Raw genomic sequence first — 24,863 nt, 5'->3', positions numbered from 1 at the left:
AACAAGGTGGATAATTATGTTAACTACTATTGTAGGTATGCAAGTTCAAATAATACACTCAGCTTCATGGATGTTATCTTTGTTCAAGAAGAAAATATCTCTCAAAAGAATACTGCACTATTAATTGCGCACTTTTGCACAACTGATGAGGAAGTTCTCAACTTTTTTTGACGTTGTTTGGCTGCTGCTGGACTACATCGACCAGCAGCAAATAATGTTCCATTAACAGTTAATTCCTTTGAATGAAGATATGTTTACTGTTTTGTTGTATATTTTCTTCATTTATGCACACCCACTTGAAACCCTTACCTAACTTCCATAACTTGGTCCTTTTGAAAGATAATAGCTTTGCAGTAGTTGGAAACAAAGTTGCCTAGCCACACAGGAGTTAAAATTAAGTGGTAGCTGTCAAAGGCTCTCCTTACAATATCCTGCCAGTGTTCCTCAACTCTCTGAATTAGAGGAAGTATTCAGAGCATAGTTGTTGTCATTTCCTTTCAATCACTGGCATTTGAGACTGCCAAGAATAGTGCTAATTATGACTGGGATTGTAGAAATATGAATCATAAAGTTGCACATAGGCTACTTAAAAATCATTTCTGGTTCCTACTGACTTTATCTGGATTCTTATCAGTGACCGACTGCAAAACCACTAAAACAACCCTGCATCATACAGTTCCTCCCTTCTTTTAAGTACTGCTTAAATAGAAGCCTGTGCAATTTCCTTTTGTTAGTCTGTATGCCTCATTATACTCTCTCTACTGAAAGGTATGCAGTTGTGAAAATAGCTGAACAGCTCATGCAAATCAGTATAGGGGGTCTTGCATAATAATTATTGTGTAGCTTCTCTTTGTTCACTGAGTGGTGCATTTAAAATTGGTATTTAGATTTCATAGGGTTTTTTAAGCTAGATCAGAATTTGAATCTAACTTGCATACTGTCCCTTTAAATATTTTTGCTGTTTGAAAAGAAAATCTAATGAAAGATTGCAAGCTAGTAGTCCACATTTAAGGGACAAAGTCATTTCTTTGTTTTGAAAGTAGCAAATTTACTAGGCTGTCAATTAATTGCAATTAACTCAAAACAAAATAATCATTAATTGCCATTTTAATATCACTGTTAAACAATAGTAGAATACCAATTTAAATTTATTGTAAATATTTTTGAATGTTTTTCTACATTTTCAAATATATTGATTTTAATTACAACACAGAATACAAAGTGTACAGTACTCACTTATTATATTATTTTTATTACAAATATTTGCACTGTAATAAAGATAAACAAAAGAAATAGCATTTTTCAATTCACCTCTTGCAAGTACCGTAGTGCTATCTCTTTTTATCATGAAAGTGGAACTTAAAAAGTAGATTTGTTTCTGTTACGTAACTGCACTAAAAAATGAAAAATGTTAAACGTTAGAGTAGGGGTCTGCAACCTCTGGCATGCGGCTTGCCAGGGTAAGCACCCTGGCGGGCCGGGCCAGTTTGTTTACCTGCCACATCGGCAGGTTCGGCAGACCGCGGCTCCCACTGGCCACGGTTTGCCATCCCAGGCCAATGGGGGCGGCAGGAAGCGCTGCAGGCTGAGGGATGTGCTGGCTGCGGCTTCCCACCTCCCACATTGGCCTGGGACGGTGAACCGCGGCCAGTGGGAGCCGTGGTCTGCCAAACCTGCTGACGCAGCAGGTAAACAAACTGTCCCGGCCTGCTAGGGCGCTTACTCTGGCGAGCCACGTGCCAGAAGTTGCCAACCCCTGTGTTAGAGCCTAGAAGTCCAATCAGTCCTACTTCTTCAGCCAATCGTGAACACAAACAAGTTTGTTTACATTTATGGGGTCCTACCTCCCCACCCTGCAATGCACTTTCACAATAAAGAAATAGCACTACAGTATCTGTAAGAAGTGAATTGAAAAATACTGTTTCTTTTATCTTTTTTTACACTGCAAATATTTGTAATAAAAATATTGTAAAATGAGCACTGGACACTTGGTATTCTGTGTAGTAACTGATATCAATATATTTGAAAATAAAGAGAACACCTCAAAATATTTAAATAAATGATATTCTATTGTTTAACATTGTGATTAAAACTGATTAATAGGGATTATTTTTAATCTTGGGATTAATTGTGATTTATTTTTTAATCATTTGACAGCCCTAAAATTTACTAGTTACTAATGCAAATATCTAAAATTATAGGGATACATATATATATTTAAATAGCTTTTGCTAAAACTCTTAAATACTGATTTTTCATTTTAGGAGCAAATTTATATAACCAATTTAACTCTTTTTAGAAGTCAATCTTCATAATGCAAATATTGACACAAACTTCACCATAATAATAATAAAAGGTGCTATAAAATCCTGTACATTTTTGTTCAGCATACTTTTATAATCCATAATACAACTTATACACAAAGTTCATAGCCCATTTAGAGATTAACATTGATTTAAAAAAATGAAAATTATTTTCTGTTTTATTTAGTTATGTATTTGCTCAGGACTGCTTGATTTCATGTGTTTCTGCCTGCATTTCCCACCCAACCCATATGGGAAGGGAAACAAAGAATTATATGGACTTTGTAAACAGATATAAGTGGAAAGGTAGGTTTAAACGAAAGGTAGGCTCTAACTACTTTAATTCTGTGTTTCTCTACTTCATATGGAACCGTTTGAGTTAAGAGTAAGCTTATTGAATTTAGGTGTAAATTGAAGGATTGAGGACTAGACTGCCATTTTTCCTTGGGGAGAAAGGGTGGTGGAATTTGTTGGTGGCTCTGCAGTTGGTCTAACTAAATATGCCAGATACCTATTGTGGAAGGAGCTGCCATAGAGTTAGAGGCACTAGGATACAGAGACCACTTGTGTATCCTAGCTGCAACCTGCCCCTGTGGTATTGCTGGCTTTAGAGCTTTACAACCCATGTGAGGAGGTGGATCTGGCATGTTGTTAGTAGTAGTGCTTCCATAGTGCTGAGATCCCCATTGTGCTAGCTGCTGCACAAAGAGAACAAAAGGAAGTTCCCTGCTCCAAAGAGCTTAAGATCTAAATAAAAGACAAGAGACAACATGTCTGCAGACAGAGAGCAGTACAAGGAATCAGTAAGACAATACTGGTTGGCAAGATAGGCAGTGGTCTCAGCACATCAGAGACCTCTAACCATTGCCAGGTGTGTGTGGGGAGGGGGGGATATGGATTTTTTTCTTTCTTTATTTTTTTTTTAAGGCATCACAGCAAAGTTAGGGATGTGAAGGATGATAATGAAGTGGCCTTCTGGATATTTACAGAGAGTTTCTCTTAAGTGTGAGGGGCAGCATAGGTGACAGAACAAAGGTACTTTGTTTGAAAACTTTAATGAGTGGAGGGTGGCATGAATTCTTAGCAGCCACACTTCCACATAAAATATTACTATAGTCTACTTACTTATTTTAGGTATCCCAGTTTCATTTGATTTGTCAAGAATTAATCAACAAGTAATTTTGTTCCAAACATGTCCACACCTCAGTGTGCACACTGAAGGTGATTTTTCTGCCATCCTTAACCAAGATGACTAGAACCTTACTCTATGTGTGATCTCACTGCACTCACATACCCTGGAGGTGCCCACTTACTGAAGTTATACGGACTGTATATATCTAGGATGGCAGAAACTGGCCTTGAGAAAAGAAATAATTGTAAATTAATGAAATTTAGCTTGTTCAGATACAAACACTAACTGAAAATTATTTACCATTAAGCCAGTATTTTATCATAAATTGTAATAACCAGTGCTATTCCAGAGAGAACAAAAGTCACTGCTGCCTCTAAATTTTATTTTTGCATTTTTTTTATAAAGCGTTGCAGACTGTTTCCTTGGGGGCTGGGGGTTAAGTCTGCCTTAGGATGCATACCTGTACTTGTCCTAAGGTTGGTGAATTGGCTGAAAAAGTTACAAAGCCTGTCTTCCTTGTAAATGTTGGTGTTTTCAGACTTCATTCTGCTGCTAGACAAAATATCAAACTGTTCTAGTGCTGTTTTTATTTAAAAGGTCTTGTAAAACTTTCTTTGGGTTTTCTTGCCTTTTTCCAAGCATTCTGGTGGAGGCACTTCACCAGTGGCAATATGGTCTCTGCTCATAAAAGGGTACAGTTTTGACTTGATGTGGCACAGCAAGTAAGGATCAGACAGACAGGTAGATGATGTAAGGGGCAAAGATGGCAATAAAGTTTTTGGCTTTTTTTGTGTGTGTGTTCTGAATAACCAATGTATTACAGACACAACTGGTATCACCTGCTATATTTATGGTTTTCCAACACTTTCCATTATAAGATCCTGTTCTCTCAGTCACTTATAGCTTTGGCAAACTTTACTTGTTTGAGTTGAATTGTCCCATACAGAGGTCTGCCTCGGGCTTTTAAGTTTATTTTACTCTTTAAGCTACAACAGCTCAGCTGTTAGGGGAGAAAAATCATGTGTTCCCATGTTAAACATGATAGAATTTCTGTTTCTCACTTTTGCTTTTTTAATTAGTAAATTACACCCAAAGCCTGCAACTAAGTAAATGAGAGCTCTGCTTTGAACATGTAAAGTATCCTAAGTACTGTATAAAATCAGGCCATAGATTCCAAGTTACACATCCAAAATTAGTGGAGAGTTTTGAGAATTTTGGCCTTAATTTCTTTGTGTCTCGATTCTCCAGCTGTTAAATGGGGATAATAGTACCACCTAATCTCACAAGGGTGTTGTAAGGATAAGTTAACTGCTAGTGAGAGTACCATAGAAACATCCTAGAAAAAAACTGAATAACTTTTTGTATTCAGTGCTAGGTTTGGGTGTTGTGTATTAAATAAGGACTAGAGCAACAGATTGAATGTGGAGGATAAAAATAAATATTCAATAACTGAATGAGACAAGGGTTCTATGGGGATAAATAGTATGTAATGAAAACTGTACCGAAACAGGGGAGCTGAAATAAGGTGGTGTGACCAACCTTAATTCTGGCATTTCCTAACTTTGTTTAATTTTGCAACCTTAATATTCCTTTTAGTATAGTTTTTGGTTGTAATATACATCTTAATGGTTCAATTTCCTTGTTACAGGTTCTTATTTCTTGGTAGACAGTATTGCCAGCCTTAGGACATCAGATCTCATGAGGTGGGCAGACCCCTCAAAACCGAGGAGATTGGACCCCAAAATAATGAGATTTAAAAACCATCAAATCATAGTATTTAAGTCTGTCTTGACTTTTTAACTTTCCTCTATGCTCCTCTGCCAATGTGTGTGATGATTTTAGGTTGAAAACTCAACCTTTAATGCTCACAAAAATGCACACCTCTCCCTGGCTACTCAGATGGAAACTTCACTTACCCTCTCGTCACACCTCAGATAGGAGAACTGCTATCCATTTCCTAACACTGACTTGACTTTCTCCTCTTCTAGTTTATTTCCTTGGATTAAATAAAGGGCTGGATGGTAAATAGTTTGAGAACCACCAACCTAATTAATACATAATGGTTTATACTGGTGATTCTCAAACGTTTTTACTGGTGACCCCTTTCACATAGCAAGCCTCTGAATGTAACCCCATCAATTAAAAATGCTTTTAAATATATTTAACACCATTATAAATGCTGGAGACAAAATAGGGTTTGGGATGGAGGCTGACAGCTCACGACCATCCATGTAAGAACCCTGCGATCCCCTGAGGGGTGCCGACCCTCAGTTGAGAACCCCTGGTTTACACTCTCAAATAAAACTCATTACCTTTTTAGGGTTGATAAATTCCATATACATATAAATAACTTATTCATTCATATAAGCGATAATGTCACAATAAAAACAATAGGGGATTGGTTTAGCCTTTTTCAAAAAGTAACACTTCCCCGACACCCTCTACCTCTTCTCCACTCGCACGTTGCCCAAGACTGGACAGCACTCCTCTCACTTCTCTGCTGCCACTCCCTGCAATCACTAAATCCATCTCCAGCTCCCTACAGTTGCCCACTCACCCTCACTCTCCATATCCACCTTTACAGTATCTCTGCTGCTCCTCACAGACCCTGTGTCCTGTCTAGCCCTTTGAACCAGAGTGGAAGTCATTTTGCCTGTGGGCATGGCTTCGATCTCATTGAAAACAGTGGGAAGGTGGCAGTCAGTTTTATCAAGGACAGCATCACTTCCACATGCAGATAGACTGTACGGAAATGGTGGCCATCATGCTGGCTTCAGCCCCAGTTGGAGATAGTGGCTAGTTTTGAAGAATGGAAAATGTGTGAGTTGGCAGCCTTTCATCTTTTCATGAGACGGGTTAAAAAAAACAACACCCAAAACGTGCTAGAGTGGCAATAAAATTGTGAGAGTTGGGAATACTGGTTACATACATTCTCCTCTACTTCCAGGCTTCATAACAGGAAGTGGGTTTTAGGAAGGCTTTGAATTGGGCACAGGAGGGTGAATAAATTCTCAGAGGACATTAGAAGTATAATGAACAGAAAAAGACTCTTTGCTTCAAATATAAATACTTGGCTTTGTAGTACATTTGCCCTTGTACTTACTACTGTGTCCTAAATGATGAGTTTTAGCTTTTATTTTATATGTTCGTTTTTTTACTCTTGCTGGAGGTGGCTTCTGAGTATGTTCTAGTGATTGAACCTTCTGAATGGTTACCATTTTAAACACACCTTGTGGGGGGAAAAGTAATAACTGTTAAAACCATCTTCCTTCTGTCTCTCTCACACACACCCGAATAAGGAATAGTTTTTACTTAAAAGGACACTGTCAAAATATTTTTCATATTTCTTAAATGTCTAGTTGCTGTCTATAATCATCTCTTGAATTCAGATCAGTTTCTTACCAATTCTCTATTTATCGTGCACCTAACAGTGTTTTGTTGTAGGGCATCCTGTAAGGGCTTCTAATATGTCAAGTGGGAGGTTGGGAGCAGAAGAGCACTAAAGAATTTTTATACTCACAGTATCAAATCTACATAATTTTTAAATAAGGAAAACCTAGGTCTAGTGATCTTGCTCAGTTTGCTTTCAAGGAATCATTATTAATAAAATTCAAGAAAACGTGATAAGTATGTTACACTGTCTGGGTTCTGGGAATAGAGTAAGTAGTCGTTCATGCCTCAGAACTTTCACACAACGCATTTTGGAGTAACATCTCCTTTCCTGGTGTCTGATTTATTAAGGTACAACACAACAAACAGTTCTCCTGGCTTTGCAAGATGAAAACAGTTCCTTCACTGGTCAGCAGTTTCACAATTAGTCCTTCCCTCCAGGCAGAGTCCTTTCTTCCCCAAGGTGTGGGGCTCTCCAGCCTCAAGACCCTAAATAATGAAGCAGTCATCCATGTCAGCCTTGTTCATCTGCAACATTTGGAAGTATTTCCTGTTCTTATCATCTGGCCTTCCTCTTAGGCCCTTTATCCTAACCCTTTCTCAGGTTTCTTTCTGTACTCCCTTCTAAGAATTCTTGAATCTGGTCTGGCTTGTGGACTCCATTTCCCAGGCCTGGTTGCTGTCCGAAGCTCCACTTCCCCAGGTCTTGCCAAGACTCTGGTCTCTCCCTTACTTGAGAGTAGGCTGCCTCTTCTATAGCAGCGGTCTTGCTTTCATCCTGTGGTCATATGACTCTTCTCAGGCTATGTTTATACTTAAGAATTTTGCCAGCATAGCTTTGTCAGTTAGGAATGTGTGTTGGGGAAGGGGGAGAAATAGGAAATCACATCAGTAACCAACATAGCGAAACCAGCAAAAGGCTTTGGGAAGATGCAGCTATCCTGACAAAGTCTATTTGCCAGTAAAAGTGGCATCTCCATTAGGACTTAGTCATGTCCTCTATCTGGAGGCTGCCATTCCAAAAACTCCATTTTCAAAGAGCTACATTACCTAAAGCAAACATCCCATTCCAACGCCCAAAGGACTGGCACTCTGTTACAAGTACAGATATTCACCTAACTTAAACAGTAGATTTGTCTGACTTTATTTTGGTGTTAGTACGATACCCTTTATGTAATCCACACATTTTTATCTTGTTTCTAATTATATATACATAAAGGCTCCCCTGCCGTGTGTGTTTGCAATCATAAAGTGCTCTCCTGTTTGGATATTAGGTACTCTAAGTGGCAGAAGAATAGCTCTTGCAGTCTCTCCCAAAGAGCAAACAAAAGCATTTTATATTGCCCTCTCCCCAACATAAAAACCAAAAAACTTAAAATGAGCTTACAGAGCACCAACCTGAGGTAGGGAGCGTGGATCCAGGAAGAGCTCACTCTGACCTGCCAACCTAGAGCATGGCAGAGGTTTTTCTGTATAGTGGTCCTGTAGCTGGTACATAGACTTTTGTAATATAAAAATTTCTTTTCTCTCCTCTTCCAACATAGTGAAAATGCATCAATCTGCTAGACACTCCATGACACAAATTGATTGATTTTTCCCTGACAAATTGACTGCTTGGCCAATATAACAACTATCTTTGCCATAATATACTGACCATGGATTTATGGGAATTCATCTTATACTATGTTAGCTATATTTACAAAAAGTTCATTTTGTTAAGACATTTTAGTTACATACTTTCAAATAGAAAGTTTAGTAATATTGAAACAAATTAGAAGGAAGTATTTACATATTAAAAAAAAAATGAAATCCTAGATGGTAGTCAATGTCACATGCATTACAGTTAGTAATTCCAGTAGTGAATCCAATTTTTGGAGGTGACCTTATACTTTTAAAATGCTGAAAAATATTTTTCATGAGTTCTTCTAATATGCACAAGGTTGTTGCCCTGTCCATAGGTTCACAGTGTGACTTCAGATGTGATCACTATTTCTTTGAGTTACATTTCCAGTTTATGAGGTTAAATAAAAGGATAGCGATGGTGAATGTGAGAATGGAATATTGGCACTGGTAGTTTCAGAAGTGGAATACTGTAGAAACTGAAAGGTGGTGTGTTTGTTTTTCTTGAAATTCCATGGAAGTAGGCTTTTAAACTTTTTTTTTTTCCTGCTGCTGATAGCTCATCTTAATTGATTGACCTGTTACAGTTGTCATGGCTACTTCCACCTTTTCATATTCTCTGTATGTATAAATATCTTCTTTCTGTGTGTTCCATTCTATGCATCTGAAGAAGTGAGCTGTAGCCCATGAAAGCTTATGCTGAAATAAATTTGTTAGTCTCTAAGGTGCCACAAGTACTCCTGTTCTTTTTGTTAATGTTTAGTAATACATTCCAGTGGCTTAGTATCACAAGCATGTAGGACCGCAGATCTACTGATTGTAAACAAATATATAAAGTAATAAAAAAAAAAAAAAGGCCCTTGTGCTGACTTCACAGTTCTGTAAGGATGCATCTCTTACCTGAAAGAGTTCACAGGGTATAGATATCTGTTTCACACATTCAAGGAAAAAGTGTAATAGTAATTTTCAAATAGTTTAACTATCAGTTGCTGAACCGAAAAAACGTAACAGCTCATCAGGGCAGGGATGCATCTTTTCTATCTTTTTTTTGTATAGCATCCATTACATTAGAACAACAACCCCAATTTGGGGCATTACTATAATATAACTATTTACATAATATCCAAAACCAAACCATTTTTTAAAATTTCTAGTTGTGTATGTTAACTGAAATTCTTCTTTGAGTGATTGCTCATGACAATTCCAAGTAGGTTTGTGCGTGCCGCATGCACGATCATCGAAAGATTTTTCCCTAGTGGTACCCATCAGGTCAGCTGTGGAGCCTCCTGCAGTGGCACCTTCATGGCTGTGTACATAGGTTCCTGCCAACCCACTGCCTCTTTAGTTCCTTCTTACTGCCAGTGGCAGTGGTTGGAGCAGCTCTCTCTTGCATTAGCAAGAGATTCCTTAGTGGACGCTCCCTTTCTCTCTGTAAATGGTTTGAAAGTTATAGTGAGTGATAAGTAGTTAGTTAAGTTTTAGTTGGGGGTTACTCCACACACATAGTGCTTTGTTCCCGTCCCGGGGACTGGGGCATGCCTCAGTCTCAGGACTTCAAGCCGTGCAGGTCCTGCCTGAAGCCCATACCAAAGGAGACCCACCCAATTACCAGTCTGACAGGTGTAAAATCTGCAACGGTTTTAAGCCCAGAACTAAGGAGTGGGACTTTTGCTTAAAGCTTCTTCTAATGGAGTTGGCTCTTCAACCCCAACTTCCCCAGGCAGCATTCGAGCCAGTGCCAGGCACTTCAGTGTGCGGCATGCCGGACTTGGTATGAGAAGCCCCAGCTCCGAGGAAGGGCTCATCTAAAGGGCTATGGCACTGCCATTCCCTGGCACTGAGGACCAGCTCTAGTGCAAGACACTGCTCACAGTCGCTGGTGCTACACAAGAAAAAAAGATCTGCACTTCCCTGGTCAGATTCGGACGTCTCCTCAGAGTCGGAGGTGGACTCCTATGCTTCCAGGCAGAGCTAACACCGTTCCCGGTACTGCCCTAGGCAAGATGGAGGGCAGCCAATGCCTGTAATGTCCTGGCTTCCACAATGGCAGGGACCGACACAGTGGGCCTTCTGGACACCATCGGCCTACCGCCAAGTCTAGGGTCCGGGTTCCAGGTCCCTGCCGGTGGTGTCGGAGGCACTAATCCCTCCATCAGCCACGTCTGTAGCCCAAGAGCCTCTCTGGGATAGGAATGCACAAGCCCAGGCTGATGAGGATGTCCACACTGAAGCAGCTGCGGCGCTGGGTGCTAGTGTCATTTCCTGCACCTCTCAAGGGGTGCAAGGGGATCCCCTTGAGCCGGAGGGGCAAAAGGACCCCGTGCCTCCAAGGACATTGTCCTTGTCCTCCTTGGATGAAGTGGTAGCAGGCACCTCCACCACTCTTCCTGCTATGGACACCAGGGCCCATCAAGACCTGCTCAGGAGGGTGGCCCAGAACCTGAGCTTGCATGCAGAGGAAGTCTCTGAGGATACGGATCCCATGGTGTATATACTGGCCCCTGAAGAGCCCTCGAGGGTGGCTCTGCCCCTCATCAAAACCATCCAGAATACCACCAAGGCTCTGTGTCATACACCCACCTCTGTCCCACTGACAGCGAAAGGTGCAGAACGCGAATACTTTGTGCCTTCTAAGGGATATGAGCACCTCTGGGGACCTGGTGGTGGAGGTAGCGAACCACAAAGAGCACTGGGGCAACTGGGGCCTACCCCCAAATCCAAGGACGCTAAGAAGCTGGACCTCTTCAGTCAGAAAGTCTATTCCACTGTGGGGTCCAGCTTCACTTAGCGAATCAGCGTGCGGTCCTGAGCCCCTATGCTTATAATTCCTGGAGCTCTCTGGCCATATTCCAGGAATTACTCCCAGCTGACTGTTGCTCTGAGTTTGGAGCAGTTCTAGAGGAGGGAAAGGTGGTTGCCAGGATCTCTCTTCTGGCCGCCCTGGACTATGTTCACTAGGCCACCCACACTATGAGCATGGCCATAGCTATGAGATGCAGCTCTTGGTCTCAGGGCTCCTGCATGAGTTCCAGAACACAATTCAGGACCTGCACTTTGACTGCTCTAGCGTCTTTGCTGAACAGACAGACTCAAGACTGCATAACATTAAGGACTTGTGGGTGACCCTCAAGTCTTTGGGGCTGCACACACCAGCCCCAGACTGCCCAACGATTCTTCCCTGCCCCTCCTAAACAGGACTATAGTAGGAAGTGGGGCAGAAGGAGGTGCTTATCTCAGTCCTCCTCTAGCCAAGGGAAGGGCTCGGCTAAGCAGACCTCAGGCTCAGAGCCAAACTTTTGAAGGTGTGCCCCAAGACGCACTCGTTCAATACCTGGGTCTTTCCCCTCCCTTGTGAACTGTCTGTCCTATTTCTACCATGTCTGGGCTCAAATAAAATCAGACCATTTGGGTCCTGAGCACAGAAGAATTGCAATATTTTCTCCAATTCTGTTTCCTCCTGCCCTCCCTGTAACTCTTCAGAGACACTCCTTCAAGCAACTTCTAGAGCAGGAGGTGCAAACTCTCCTACAGCTGGGGACGATAAAGGAGGTTCCTCTGGAGTTTAGGGGTAGGGGATTCTACTCCCGCTACTTCTTAATCCCCAAGACCAAACGTTCTCAGGCCCATTTTAGACCTGTGAAACCTCAACAAATTCACAAAAAAACTGAAGTTCCGCATGGTCTCTCTGGCTTCCATCATTACTTCTCTGGATCCGGGTACTGATACGCGCCCTTAACTTGAAGGGCTTCCACGTACTTCCACATCTCTATAATCCCTTCCCACAGACAATTTCTGCTATTTGTGGTCAGCGGAACGCAGGGTGAAAGTAACTTACAGGTCTTAACCGGTGGAGGAACCTGTGAGCCTGGTACATACAACGTTCCTCAATCTCTGTCTCATCCTCAATGTGGCAAAGTCAACTCTGGGTCCCACTCAAACAACAGAATTCATTGGGGCCCTCCTGGACTCCACCCAGGCCAGGCCTTCCTGTCTGAGTCTCGTTTTCTAGCCACAGAGACCATCATGAAAGGTTTCCACTGGGTCCCCACCACAATTGCTAGAAACTGCCTAAAATTACTCAGGCATATGGCAGTGTGCACTTACGTAACACGCAATGCAGCACGCAAGGCTGCAGCCTCCATCCCCTCCATGTGTGGCTGGCCCAAGCATACTGCCCAACCTGGACCATCAGGACAGTCTGATCATGCTTTTTCCTCGGGCTCTCGAGTCCCTCCGGTGGTGGCTCGATTCACAGTCAGTCTGTGTGGGAGTACCTTTTTCCAAACCTCTCCGACTAGGCGTCATCAGCTGTATCTTCCTGAGGTAGGGATCTCACGACATGAAGCAACAGGACGTGCCAGCAGGTCTGCCCTTTCTTGAATCACAGCCCTGGCTCGATCACGTATACCTTTATCCTCTCACGAATGGGGCGCCTGCTGTATGTGTGCCTGCAATTCCCTCTCATCCACAAGGTCCTTCCTCAAGGTCCAGCAGGACAAGGCTTTGCTGATTCTCATAGTGCCAGCGTGGCACTGCCAATATTGGTTCTCCAGGCTGTTGAACCTCTTGGTGGACAGGCCCATGACATTGCCCCTGGTTCCAGACTTTATCACACAGGACCACAGCCACCTTCAGCAATCCAACCTGCAGTCTTGGCACCTCACTGCTTGGAAAATCCATGGCTAAACCCACTAGAGCACCAGTGCTCTGATTCGATTAGGGAAGTTCTCCTTGGCAGTAGAAAGCCACTTATCTAGTCAAGTGGAAAAGGTTCTCTATTTGGTCTGTACAGAAGGGCACCCCTCCGCTGCAGTCCTCAATCCCTTTTATACTGGACTACTTAAAGCAGCATGGGCTGGCAGTCTCATCAATCCAGGTGCAGCTGGCAGCTATTTCCGCTTTCCACCTACATGCAGTAGGGCCATTCGTATTTGCTAACTCCATGGTTGGATGCTTCCTTAAAAGGCTAGACAGACTGTACCCCTAGGTGTGGCAACTGGTGCCCCTTGGGACCTTAACATGGTCCTCTCAAGGCTCATGAGGCCTTCTTTCGAACCTCTAGCAATATGTTCTCTGCTTTCTCTGTTTGTAAAGTGGAGTTTTTCGTGGCTATAACGTCACCCAGAAGAGTGTCTGAGCTCAAAGCTTTAATGGCTGAGCCTCCAGTATACAGTATTTTATAAGGACAAGGTACAATTGTGGCCACACCCAGCCTTTGTCCCTAAGGTTGTTTCACTATTTCATGTAAATCAGGACATCTTTTTTACCAGCGTTCTTCCCAAAGCCACATACTAATGAACGGGAATGCAGGCTCCATTCCCTGAATGTTAGATCAGTGCTGGCTTTTTATGTTGAGTGGACAAAGCCGTTCAGGAAGGCGACACAACTCTTCATTGCCATTGCTGAGAGAATGAAAGGACTGCCAGTCTCATCCCAATGAATCTCTTTTTGGATTACGGCCTGTATCAACATGTGCTACAACCTGACAAAGATACCAGCCCCAGTATCGATGGTGCACTCCATGAGAATGCAAGTTTCATCTGCAGCGTTTCTGAAGCAGGTCCGCATTCAGGATGTCTTCAGGGAGGTGACATGGTCATCTCTTCGTACCTTTACGTCGCACTACGCCATCATGCAGCAGGCTAGAGACAATGCTGCATTTGGTAGAGCTATGCTACAGTCTGCAACTCGGTGAACTCCGACCCCTCCTCCAAGGGACTGCTTGGGAGTCACCTACTTGGAATTGACATGAGCAATCACTCGAGGAAAAAATGGTTCCCTACTTTTCGTAACTGTTGTTTGAGATGGATTTGCTCATATCTGTTCTAAGAGCCATCCGCCTCTCTATGTCGGAGTATCTGGCAAGAAGGAACTGAAGAGGTGGTGGGTTGGCAGAAGGGTGACCGGATGTCCTGATTTTATAGGGACAGTCTCGATTTTGGGGTCTTTTTCTTATATAGGCTCCTATTACCCCTCACCCCTGTCCCGATTTTTTCACATTTGCTGTCTGGTCACCCTAGTTGGCAAGGACATATGTACCCAGCCATGAAGTCGCCACTCCAGGGAGCTCCACAGCTGACCCGACGGTTACTGCTAGGGAAAAACCTTCCGATGATCATGCACATGGTGCACACCCTACTTGGAATGGACATGAGCAACACATCTTGAAGAACAACAGTTACGAAAGGTAGGGAACCATTTTTTATAAGCTTTGATCAGGCTGGGCTTTCAGGGTTTATATCTGCATTGTTGTTGCCCATTAATAGTTACATCTGACATGCTAGTTATTCCCTGCTATCTTGTTTCAAATGTAATTTCAGAAGTATCTTATACTGCTAATGAAGGATGCTACTTTGCCATCAGACCTCACAGACCTTTTATCCAGTTAGAACTCAAGACATTTTATAAATTTCTGATGTGCCATATTAAAACAAATTTTGTTTCCAGTTTATTGGGTATACAGCAGATAGGTTACAGATCCGATACTCTGTTTGAGACTAGTAGCTTTTAATCTAGTGCCAAGAGGAGTATAGTGGTACTCTCGAATAACCTTTTCTATTTCATTCACAAACTGTAGTTCGGTGTTCTCTCAGATAACTGCATTCTTCTCTTCTTACTAAGGGCATCAAGTCCTTGTAGGTGTAATTTGTATGTTCATAATTGATGTAAACTGATCTTTGACTTTAGCGTCACCCTAGGGAGTTTTAGAAAAGACTTTGTAAGGCTGCTACCCCTTTTCATCTGTTTGTGATAGCTCTTGTGAGACTAAGTAGAGACTTCTAGTTCTGTTTACCACTATGCCAATTAAACCTTTGACAGTTGTTTAAAACTCTCATGTCATAGATTTAATTGACTCAGTGCTGGTAATTCTGAAAGATCTTGGAATCTTGTCTACGGAAGCCAGGGATAGCACCCAGCAGGAATTTGTTCCTAAAATTCCCAAGTGTAGATTGAGTTCTAGGGCACATGAACATGTGAAGTGTTAGAGATTTTACGGACTAATAGCTCCAATGGCATGAAAGTTAGAGCAATCTCTGCTGTATTTGCAAAAGATACTGAAAAATTTAACCTTTTGGTTGTTGCAGTGCAACTTAAAAATATAGATTTGCTTTTGTTAGTTAACTGTACTCAAAAATAAAACACTGTAAAACTTTAGTGCCTACAAGTCCACTCAATCCTACGTCTTGTTCAGCCAATTGCTAAGACAAGTTTGTTTCCATTTATAGGGTCCTACCTCTAATTCCTTCGCCCCCACCCCCCGTTTCCCCACATAATACACTTTCACAATAAAGAGATTGCACTGCAGTACTTGTATAAGGTAAACTGAAAAAAATACAATTTATTTATCTTTATTACAGTGCAAATATTTGTAACAAAAATTAAGTGAATACTATACATTTTGAATTCTGTGTTGTAATTGAAATCAATTTATTATTATTATTATTATTATTATTATTATTATTATTATTATTATTATTTTGGATATTTTTCTACATTTTCAAATATATTTTATAATGAATTTAAATTTGGTGTTCTGTTATTGTTTAACAGTGTGATTAAAACTGCGATTAATCACAATTTTTTTTTATCATTTGACAGCCCTAGTTTATTCCTTTGATGTTTTGGATGAGAAATTTTCATCATTTTAGTGAAGGGGTTGTTAATGTACTGTACCATCTTTATTTCTGTTGGGAATTTTTATTTTGGAATCTTGCACTAATTGGTCTTTATCAGTTGTATAAATGGATTTCACAGTAGTTGTTCAAAATGTCTATGGTTTAAATGTAGTCATAGTTCAATATACTTGATTAGATGATACAATTAAACATAAGGTTAAATGTGAAGATGGTGTTACTGTAACTTGGAGAGCTCTTGGACAAAGGGAAGTTCTATATCTATGTAAATTGTATTTGGGGATATAGTAAAAGTATAAATTAGTAACATTGGAAGTAGCAGTACTTCTGTTAATGTACAAAGGAAAGTACTAAACTTTAGTTCTGAAACCTCTCTAGGTACTGTATTCTGCTGGTTTGTGAACTTCAGTTTTCTTACATTAAATTTGAAGTTGGCCTGGTGGAAGAGAGCAGAAATGTAATATTTTGTCAGACAAGATTGTGGCATTGCGCACTGTTCTTTCCCTTAATTCACAGGGAAGCCCTAATATCCTTGATTTCCTTCAGAAGGAGCAGCTTATATGCTGTCAAGGGAGCAGTGACCAGGGAAAGTCTGAAGCAAATGGATTTTAAATATATAAGCAGACACTGTAAGATCTTGTCTTTACAACTGAAATTCTCTTTATCTAGGTCTGAGACCAATTATTAGACTTGCAGTAATACTGCACTGTGAAAAATTAAGTTTGAGACTCGTACTTGGTTATCTGGCTGCTTCTGGGACTATAAGAATGAGTGAGTGTGTGGCAGTGCTTCCTTGATGCTTTTTGGGATGTCCCTGGTGAAGGAGATGCCGCTAATTGATAAGGGTGCTAAAATGGTGCCCATCGGTGTCATTACACAAACCGCAGCAAATGTTTACTTTAGCTACCAATTTTTAGTGACGAACGACACAGGTTCAGTGAACAACTTGTATTTCATTTGTCACCCCTAGCTAAAATGTTCTTGTGTACTTTTGTTTCATTTTCCACTTTGTACAGCCCCATTTGCACAACTTTATGTATTTGATCATTAGATATTTACATCATAATGCTTATTTTATTTATTTGAATTACAAGTTAAAGCAAGAAAGCCCAACAGTGACTTCTGGTGTGTTAAAAGGTTTTGAAAAGATAAGCATGGAATATCAGAAATTCCTAATGTGTTAAATTTGAACAGTTTGTGAAATAAAACATTCTCCCACATCCCAAAAAGTTTCATTTGATTATAAATAGTACTCTTGTACAGATATCTTTTTGTAAATTTCTAGTTCAATGTTTATAGTTCATATAACATCACTCAGGTGGCATAACTATGCAAACTTTATTTCTGAAACCCAGTATAAGCCAAACATATGGTCCTCATTTCTTGTAAAATAGTGGATTGCTTTTTTATAAAGTGCATAAATGATTGTGCAAAGGGGATGATCACACAGGTTCCTGGGTAAACCATGTGCTCTCTTTAATTTCTTTAAACACAACAAGTTGCAAATTGGAGGTCACAAACTAGCATTTCCATTTTTTAAAAACAAAATAACCAAGTTGGCGGAGACTTTTGAAGAAATAATATAGCATACTTTTTAAATCAATTTTTAGATTTCTCTGCTTTGCAGTATTTCAAAAGAGCTATGTAAACTGGAAGTAAATTCCATCATGTATCAAACAGAAAAGATGATGTTGGGAGCAAATGGTCCTAAAATAAATCTCTTAAAAATACCACTTCGGTACAAGAAGTAGTTTTAGGTGTTCATAAAAATTACATAGTTCAATCAGCAGAAATATCTATTGTCAGTTAAGATTTTCTTTATTCATAGGACCCTGTAGTATATATGCTTCTTTTATTATTTATTTCTTTATTTATTGCTTATAGAACATAACTTATGGAACTGGTGAAAACATATAGTTTGTAACGCAAGCCGGGGGAAAAAGCAGGTTTCTTAGATTAGGAGCAGGCCCTAAGCTGACTTCAGTGGGAGCAGGATCAAGCCCTTTCTCATTTGTTTACTTTTCTGTACAACTGATAGTGGAAACCTGACTCACTTCATAATTAGTCTTCAGTCAGAAGCTGATGCTTCCTAGATATAGTTAGACCATTAAATATATGGCTTCTAAATCCATTTGTATATTTATTGAAGGCTAATATTGGTTGGTAAGATTTCTTTCCTAGTGTCTCTGATCACCAGATATTTACCACAACAAGAAATATCAAAAGCACCCAAGGAAAAGGAGAGGCATACAAAACAATTTTTTAAAGATAGATTTAAAATAAAAAGCATGTTAAAAGTTAGTTTAATATTGGGCAGATTTCCAGGTTGTAGCATCTGCTCTCTTTTCAGTTGACTGTTAGGAAAGCAGAAAGCACTTAACAGACATTTATTTTTATTTATTAATGTGGTTGTGGTATTTCAAATAAGATTGGGTGCTCAGCCATTTTGTGTTTATGGAAAAACTAATTTGTTCATGTTGCATCTCTTTCAGTAATAGTTATGCAAGAGTGCGAGCTGTGGTGATGACCCGGGATGACTCAAGTGGTGGATGGTTACCACTTGGAGGGGGTGGACTAAGCTGTGTTACGGTCTTCAAAGCCATTCATCAAGAAGAGAACAGTTGTGCTGATTTTCTTATCCATGGAGAACGACTCAGGGATAAAACGGTAACAAATTACATTATGAATACAACATATGTATAACTTGATAGAGCCTAAAAGTAACACCTACATGTTGTTGGTCTACAGAATAATTAAACTTAGCCATAGTCGTTTCCACTTTTTGTTGCGTGATTTTACACTGTCTAAATATTCATATGCCTAAAAGAGCAAGTACCATATTTTATTTTTTGACTTTTTTTTTAAATTTTCTTCCTGTATCTCTAATATTAAGTGTTGCCTTTCAGAAGTTCAAAAATACACTTTTTGGCAAACAATTAGTTTTTCTCCCCTCTGTCTTTCTGAGGAAGCTTCAAACTAACCTTTTTTTTTCTGTTAGTGCATTGGCAAAATCAGTCAAGACAGCGAACTGCAGAAAAGTACAAGCATGCAACATTCTTGAAGTTCATTTAAAAAAAAAAAAAGTCCAGAGAGAATTCCATGTTGAACTATAAACATTTTATTCTGGGTCAAATTTTTCACCTAGAGTAAGGCAGTTTCTATAGTTATTGCTTGAAAATAACCTGTCTGGACTCTGATAAAATAAATACTACAAAACATTGCATTGCTTGAAAACCACACAGTCTGAACTGCAGGGCTATGAACTCTTCATACACGTAAGAGATGAAACTCTTTTTTGAAGTGTGCAGTTTCCTTTTAGGATAAAAGATCTGTGTTGCTAATTCTTACATGTGAGTACCTGCTCCTCCAGTACTGATCAATTTTCTGCCTTTATCTCAGCGGCTAGGAAGGAGGTCCTATGATGCTGTCACCGTCCCCATGCCAACTGGTGGTTGATTCCCAAACCCTGTTGAAAGCCTTGGACCCTCTTCCTCCTCCCACTGTGCAGCACCCAGCAGGCTCAGAAGCTGAGGGTATTAGTGATCCCACATTGTTTAGATTTTTCTCACAAACCTTTTTTCCTAGCCCTAACCAGCCTCTGACTAGACCTCCATAAACTCTAAGATTCTAATAAGGTGCTAAATTCCATCAGAGTAGCACTGTCTTTTTTTTCCCCCTGCACAATGCAACTTGTGACATGCTTAGGCTGTCAGCCAGATCCCTCTCTGCAACACGCTCTTTTGATTGGATAAAAGGGAATGACATGACCAGAAAGGGAAAAGCTGTTAAAAGGAGTTTCTTGGTGAGCTTTGACTTCGGAAGAACTGATGGATCACCCAAGTCATCAGTGGAAGAGGGCAAACTTTCCCCATCATCCTTGGACTAGTTCAGCATAAAGGAAAAGGTACCAGTATTTGAAGTTGACAAACTTGGTGAATCTTATTCACTCACCTGTAACAAATAAAGAGCCTTCAACCCATTGCCTATCTCATCTAAAGAAGCTCTTAAGAATGAGTGTAGGAAGATCGGAGCAGTTGTTCCAAATCTTAGATTCTCTGATAAAGATTGTGAAATCAATGATCCACTCAACTTTGAAAATGGATTTTCCCTTCTATTCCAGCCATACTATATTCATGTAGACAAGTCAGTTAAATTATCTTCAGACTGCAGGAATGACTCTTCTTTTTCTTATCTCAATCAGAACTTCTCTCAACACAAAACATTTCCATTGAAGTGACTGGAGCAGGAAGCATCCCCAAAGAGTTGTTTGCAGACCAGATAATGGAAAGCTTGCTAAAATGATCTTTGAATCCTTTTCTCTTGCTTTGCAAGCAGCCATAGCCTTCATAGTCTCTGCCTGAACAGTCCTTTTTATCCTCTGCTCCCAGTTTCTTGAGCCAGAGAGGCTACCATTTGAGACAGTTTCTCCTCCAAAGTCCTGACATCTCAAAACTTGTTCCTCACATAGAAGGTCTGAAACTTTTCTCTTCCTTTGCTGGTACTATGTCCAGCAGCTATGCTGTCTAAACTGGGGCAATTCCTCATGGAATCCCAAGACACATCCTCTCTGACCTTCTTTCTCATTACTCTGGTTCTAGAGCGCAAAGAGGTCTTTTAGTTCCTGTTTGGGAACTTAGTGGGAGGGATATAAAAAGGAAAATATTTGCTCAGTACTACTTTGGGTTTTGTTATTGTTGTTTTCTGGAGTTTCATGTTGTATGAACACAGATTTTTAGACCAGATGGTATCATTATGATCATATAATTGAATTTCCTGCATAGTACAGGTCATTTCCTGTAACGTACCCAACATCATGTGGTTGGACCAAAGCATGTGTTCTAGAAAGCCATCTAATTACAGAGAATTCACCACATCCCTTGGAAATCTGTTTCAGTGGTTAATTACTCTGTATTCAAACTGAAAATAAAGTGCAAATTTATTATTTACTCAAGCATCAAACTACAACCTTTAGAACTTGTTAAGCCCATTGCAAAAGTAGAAAATGGGCAGATTTACCAAGCTGATGTGAGGTGAGGGGTTGGAAATTAAATTAGGTGGTGGTGGTGGTGGTGGTGGTGGTTCGGGATTTTTTGGACCAAAGTTTTTGGTTTCTGCTTTATGTGATCTATTTGGTATCTAGTTCACTGAGAAGATAGTGAGGTTTTGCATTTGGCATGAGCATGCTCTGGTCCTGGAGGGCAGACCCTTTATCTAGTTTTCTGGAATCTCATACACATTCAGAACAATCAACTTTTGGTGTGTGTGTATGCCCTCATCCCCAATTTCAATAATGTATTTTTTTCTGTACCACTGACATACACCTGACTACACCTGTACTTAGATGTTACTTAAGTTCTAGGGAAGGAGCCTCTTTAAATGAATACCAGTAGAGTGAGGAAGATAACTAAATTCAGGCAAGAAGTTTATTTCCAGTGCAGTCTGAGCAAATAATGTGAGAAACTCCTGTAAAATACAGATACCAATACAGCTTGGAAAAGGAGTTGCTGTGTAGCTAATTATGGGGATAGATGTTTGGTAAGAGAGTAAAAGGAAGCTGTACATTTGTGTTGTCCCTGACTTCAGAGGAAAGCTGCTGTAATCCAAAAGCTAATGTAGTGACTCAACAGGAAAGATCTGATACCTCAGGTGATTTAGGCTAACTGTTAGGATAAAAGAAACGACCCCATATCCAGCTAGTAGCTAGGGTAGGTGGGGACATCCTCAGACAATGATATTTCATCAGAGGGATTACAGCAAGCTGTAAGACAGCCTTTTAAGGTATATCTACACTGCAAGGTAAGCCCAGGGTTAGTGGGGCTTGAGTCAGCTGACTCTCGTTAGGTGACTCTGGGCTTGAGCATCTCAGTTGTATTTTAACCATATTTTAAGATTTTTTCTAACGTGTGCTTGAACCTAGTGCTCTGGCGTCCATATTGCAATGCACAGACCCAAGTCAAAGTAATAATATCCCAGAGTCCCTAGTGCCCTGGAAATGTGACCACTCTCGCCCTGGGACGGGGAAACTTGACTGCCCTCCCTACACTTTACCAGGAAGCAGCTTGTTTAGGAAAAGTCTCTCGATCAGTTTGCTCTACATTGCAAAGCCACGAGGCTCTTTGATAGTATTTGATAGTGTGCTTTTAGATCAGTGATCAGAAGAGAATGAGTTAATGCTGACTTGAGCTGCTGCTCTTTGCAAAGGGGCGGGGGAGGGGGGCTTCTGTTTTCAATAGGTTGGATTTTAGATTGTTGGGATAGAGAGGACTAAAGAAGTATCCCCATACAATTGTGAGATACTTCCAGCTGACTCCCAGGATCCCAGTCAAGTGGGGCGGCCTCAATACTGCAAAGCAACAGGGCTCAGACCCTGGGTAGTGGCTTTAGTTGATCTGCAGGGTCCTGGGTTAGTGTAATTACAATGGAGATGCGGGGGGTAGACTTCAACCCGGGCTCAAGCACAGGCTTACTTGCAGTGTAGACGTACCCTTAGTCAAGGAACAAATGGATGATGCTAAGAGCTGTTAGATTACCATCCTTCCTACATTGTTAAAACTTGTGTAGTTGCTAGTTTGAATGATTTTATTGTAAATTCTATGTTCAAGCATGTAAGTCTTGGCCCATTCTCTTCTCTTTTCTGCAAATGGACAGGAAGTTTGTGCTTTTTTTAAATCTCAACTCTGTTCAGATTTGGTTGTGTTATCCCTATCAAGTTGTTTGCTAGTGCTCTGGAAGGAAACAGAACTGTGTCCTTAAGCCAAGAAAGTTGGACACTACAACTGTTAAAGTCAAAGGAATGGAGAAAGTTTCTGTCTTCCTCCACAATAGAGCCTGTAGAGACCACTATGACACAAAGTGTGAGCCGCTGCCACCCCTCCCGCAGCTTCCCGCCTCCAGCTGCCTCCGCACTCTGCGAGGGAGAGGCTGTGCGCGCAGCAGCCCGTTTTGCCTCCACGTGGAGCCAGCGTCTGGCCAGCATGGGCATGATAAGGGAGCAGTGGGAGGATTGGATGGGTCGGGAGTTCTGGGGGTCCTGTCAGGGGATGGGGCGTGGGAGTCCCAGGCGTCTGTCTTGGGGTGGGGGTGGGGATAAGGGTTGAGGCAGTCAGGGGACAGGTAGGGGGTAAGGTCCTGGGGGGTGTCCTCAGGAGGGGGCAGACAGGGGACAAGGAGCAGGGAGCTTAGATATGGGGTGGGGTTCTGGGGAGCAGTTAGAGGCAGGGGTCCCAGGAGGGGGCAGTCAGGGGACCAGAAGCAGGGGGTGTTGGGGGTTCTGACAGGGGCAGTCAGGGTGGGAAGTGAGAGGAAGTTGATGGGGGCGGGGCTAGGGCAGGGCTCTCCCCTCTTTTTTGATTGTTGAAATATGGTAACCCTAGGTGAGCGGGGAGTTGGGGGCGCATAGGGACTAGCACCCATATACATCCATTGCAGCCTGCAGGGGCCCCTGGGGGTGTGCCGGGCTGCAGCCTAGGCAGGAGGGATGGGGGGGTGCGGCTGCTCCCCGCTAGCAGTGCTGCCGCCGCCTTTGTAAGGTTGCTGCACCCCTGCACCACGCCGGCTCCTCCATGGCTGGGGCTCGCTGCTGCTGCAAGCAGGGCGCTCTGGCTCTCCGGTGCCTCTGGAAGGCAGATCCTCCCTGCCGAGCTGCTGCAGCGGCCCAAGCCCGGCAAAGCCAGTGAGTGGACTCAGGGCGGGGGCCACCGGGGTGGGATGGAGAGGGCTCGCGGAGGGGAAGAGGGGCTGTGCACCCTCCAAGGGAGTTCAGGGGGCGAGGAGGGGGGAACCTGGTCTGGGGAGCAGCCCCTGGGCATGGCTGGCCCCTGGGGTCTGTAAAGGCTCGTTGGGATTTGCACCTCAATGAACCGATGTGCAAGGGGGTGCAAAGTGGAAGTCTTGTCTAGAGCACAAATTATCCGTGCACCGACCCGGCCCCAGGGGTTGCATGCACCCCAGGTTAAGAACCACTGCACTAAACTGATAAGATCTGCATTTTAGTTTAAATTTAAATGAAGATTCTCAAACGTTTTAAAAAACTTGTTTACTTTATATGTCTATAAACTATTGTATGTAGAGAGAGACCTTCTAAAAACGTTAAAATGTATTACCAGCACGCGAAACCTTAAATTAGAGTGAATAAATGAAGACTCGGCACCCCACGTCTGAAAGGTTGCTGACCCCTGCTCTAGAAGTTAAAGATTAGTGATGAACAAACTTTAGCTGGATCCTATGTGGAGCCTTCAGAATTACATGTGAAGGGTCAATTTAAGAAACTCAGTGCAGTCTCTCTAAAATGTTGCATGTTATTGACAGACAGCATTATAGTAGTTTAGGAAGGAAGTCACAGTGGTGGTAACAAGGATATTGATTTAATTTAAGAGAGGGAAAAGGAGGCTTGCCATTGAACAACTTTACTCAGTTTGTGTAGATCTCTGTTGGAATGTAACGTTGTCTCACAAAATACCCTTGACATAATTACACACTTCCTCCTTTATTACAGGGAGTCCTCGGACTTACGACACAATTCATTGCTAAGACTTGTGTTGTAAGTCAAAACGTAAATCAAAACCGCTTTTCCCATAGGAATCAATGGTATGAAGGGGGGATTGGTTCCTGAACCAAGGCTTGATGCACTATTTGTACCACAATAACCCAGATTTTTGTACTGAATGAATTATAGATGACTAATGTTGCAACATCAATGTATTTACTAAACACTGTATTTTGTAAACAGCATTCATATAAACTCCCATAAGCTGCTCAGAATGCCAGCAATACAGGCTCAGAAAA

General features: G+C 41.5%; 1 protein-coding gene across 1 annotated transcript in view; it reads left to right on the top strand.

Moving 5' to 3' along the window:
• Positions 1-24,863, top strand: part of SPRED1 (sprouty related EVH1 domain containing 1) — a 117,109-nt gene that overhangs the window by 38,930 nt on the left and 53,316 nt on the right. The window contains exon 2 of the mRNA XM_050954855.1: positions 18,572-18,746. Coding sequence (XP_050810812.1) covers positions 18,572-18,746 — 175 coding nt within the window. The remainder of the gene's footprint in view (positions 1-18,571; positions 18,747-24,863) is intronic.

Source organism: Gopherus flavomarginatus, chromosome 5, assembly GCF_025201925.1.
Source record: "Gopherus flavomarginatus isolate rGopFla2 chromosome 5, rGopFla2.mat.asm, whole genome shotgun sequence".
NCBI lineage: Eukaryota > Metazoa > Chordata > Testudines > Testudinidae > Gopherus > Gopherus flavomarginatus.
Note: the sequence above shows the minus strand (reverse complement) of the source record. Positions and strands in the feature narration are given on the sequence as shown.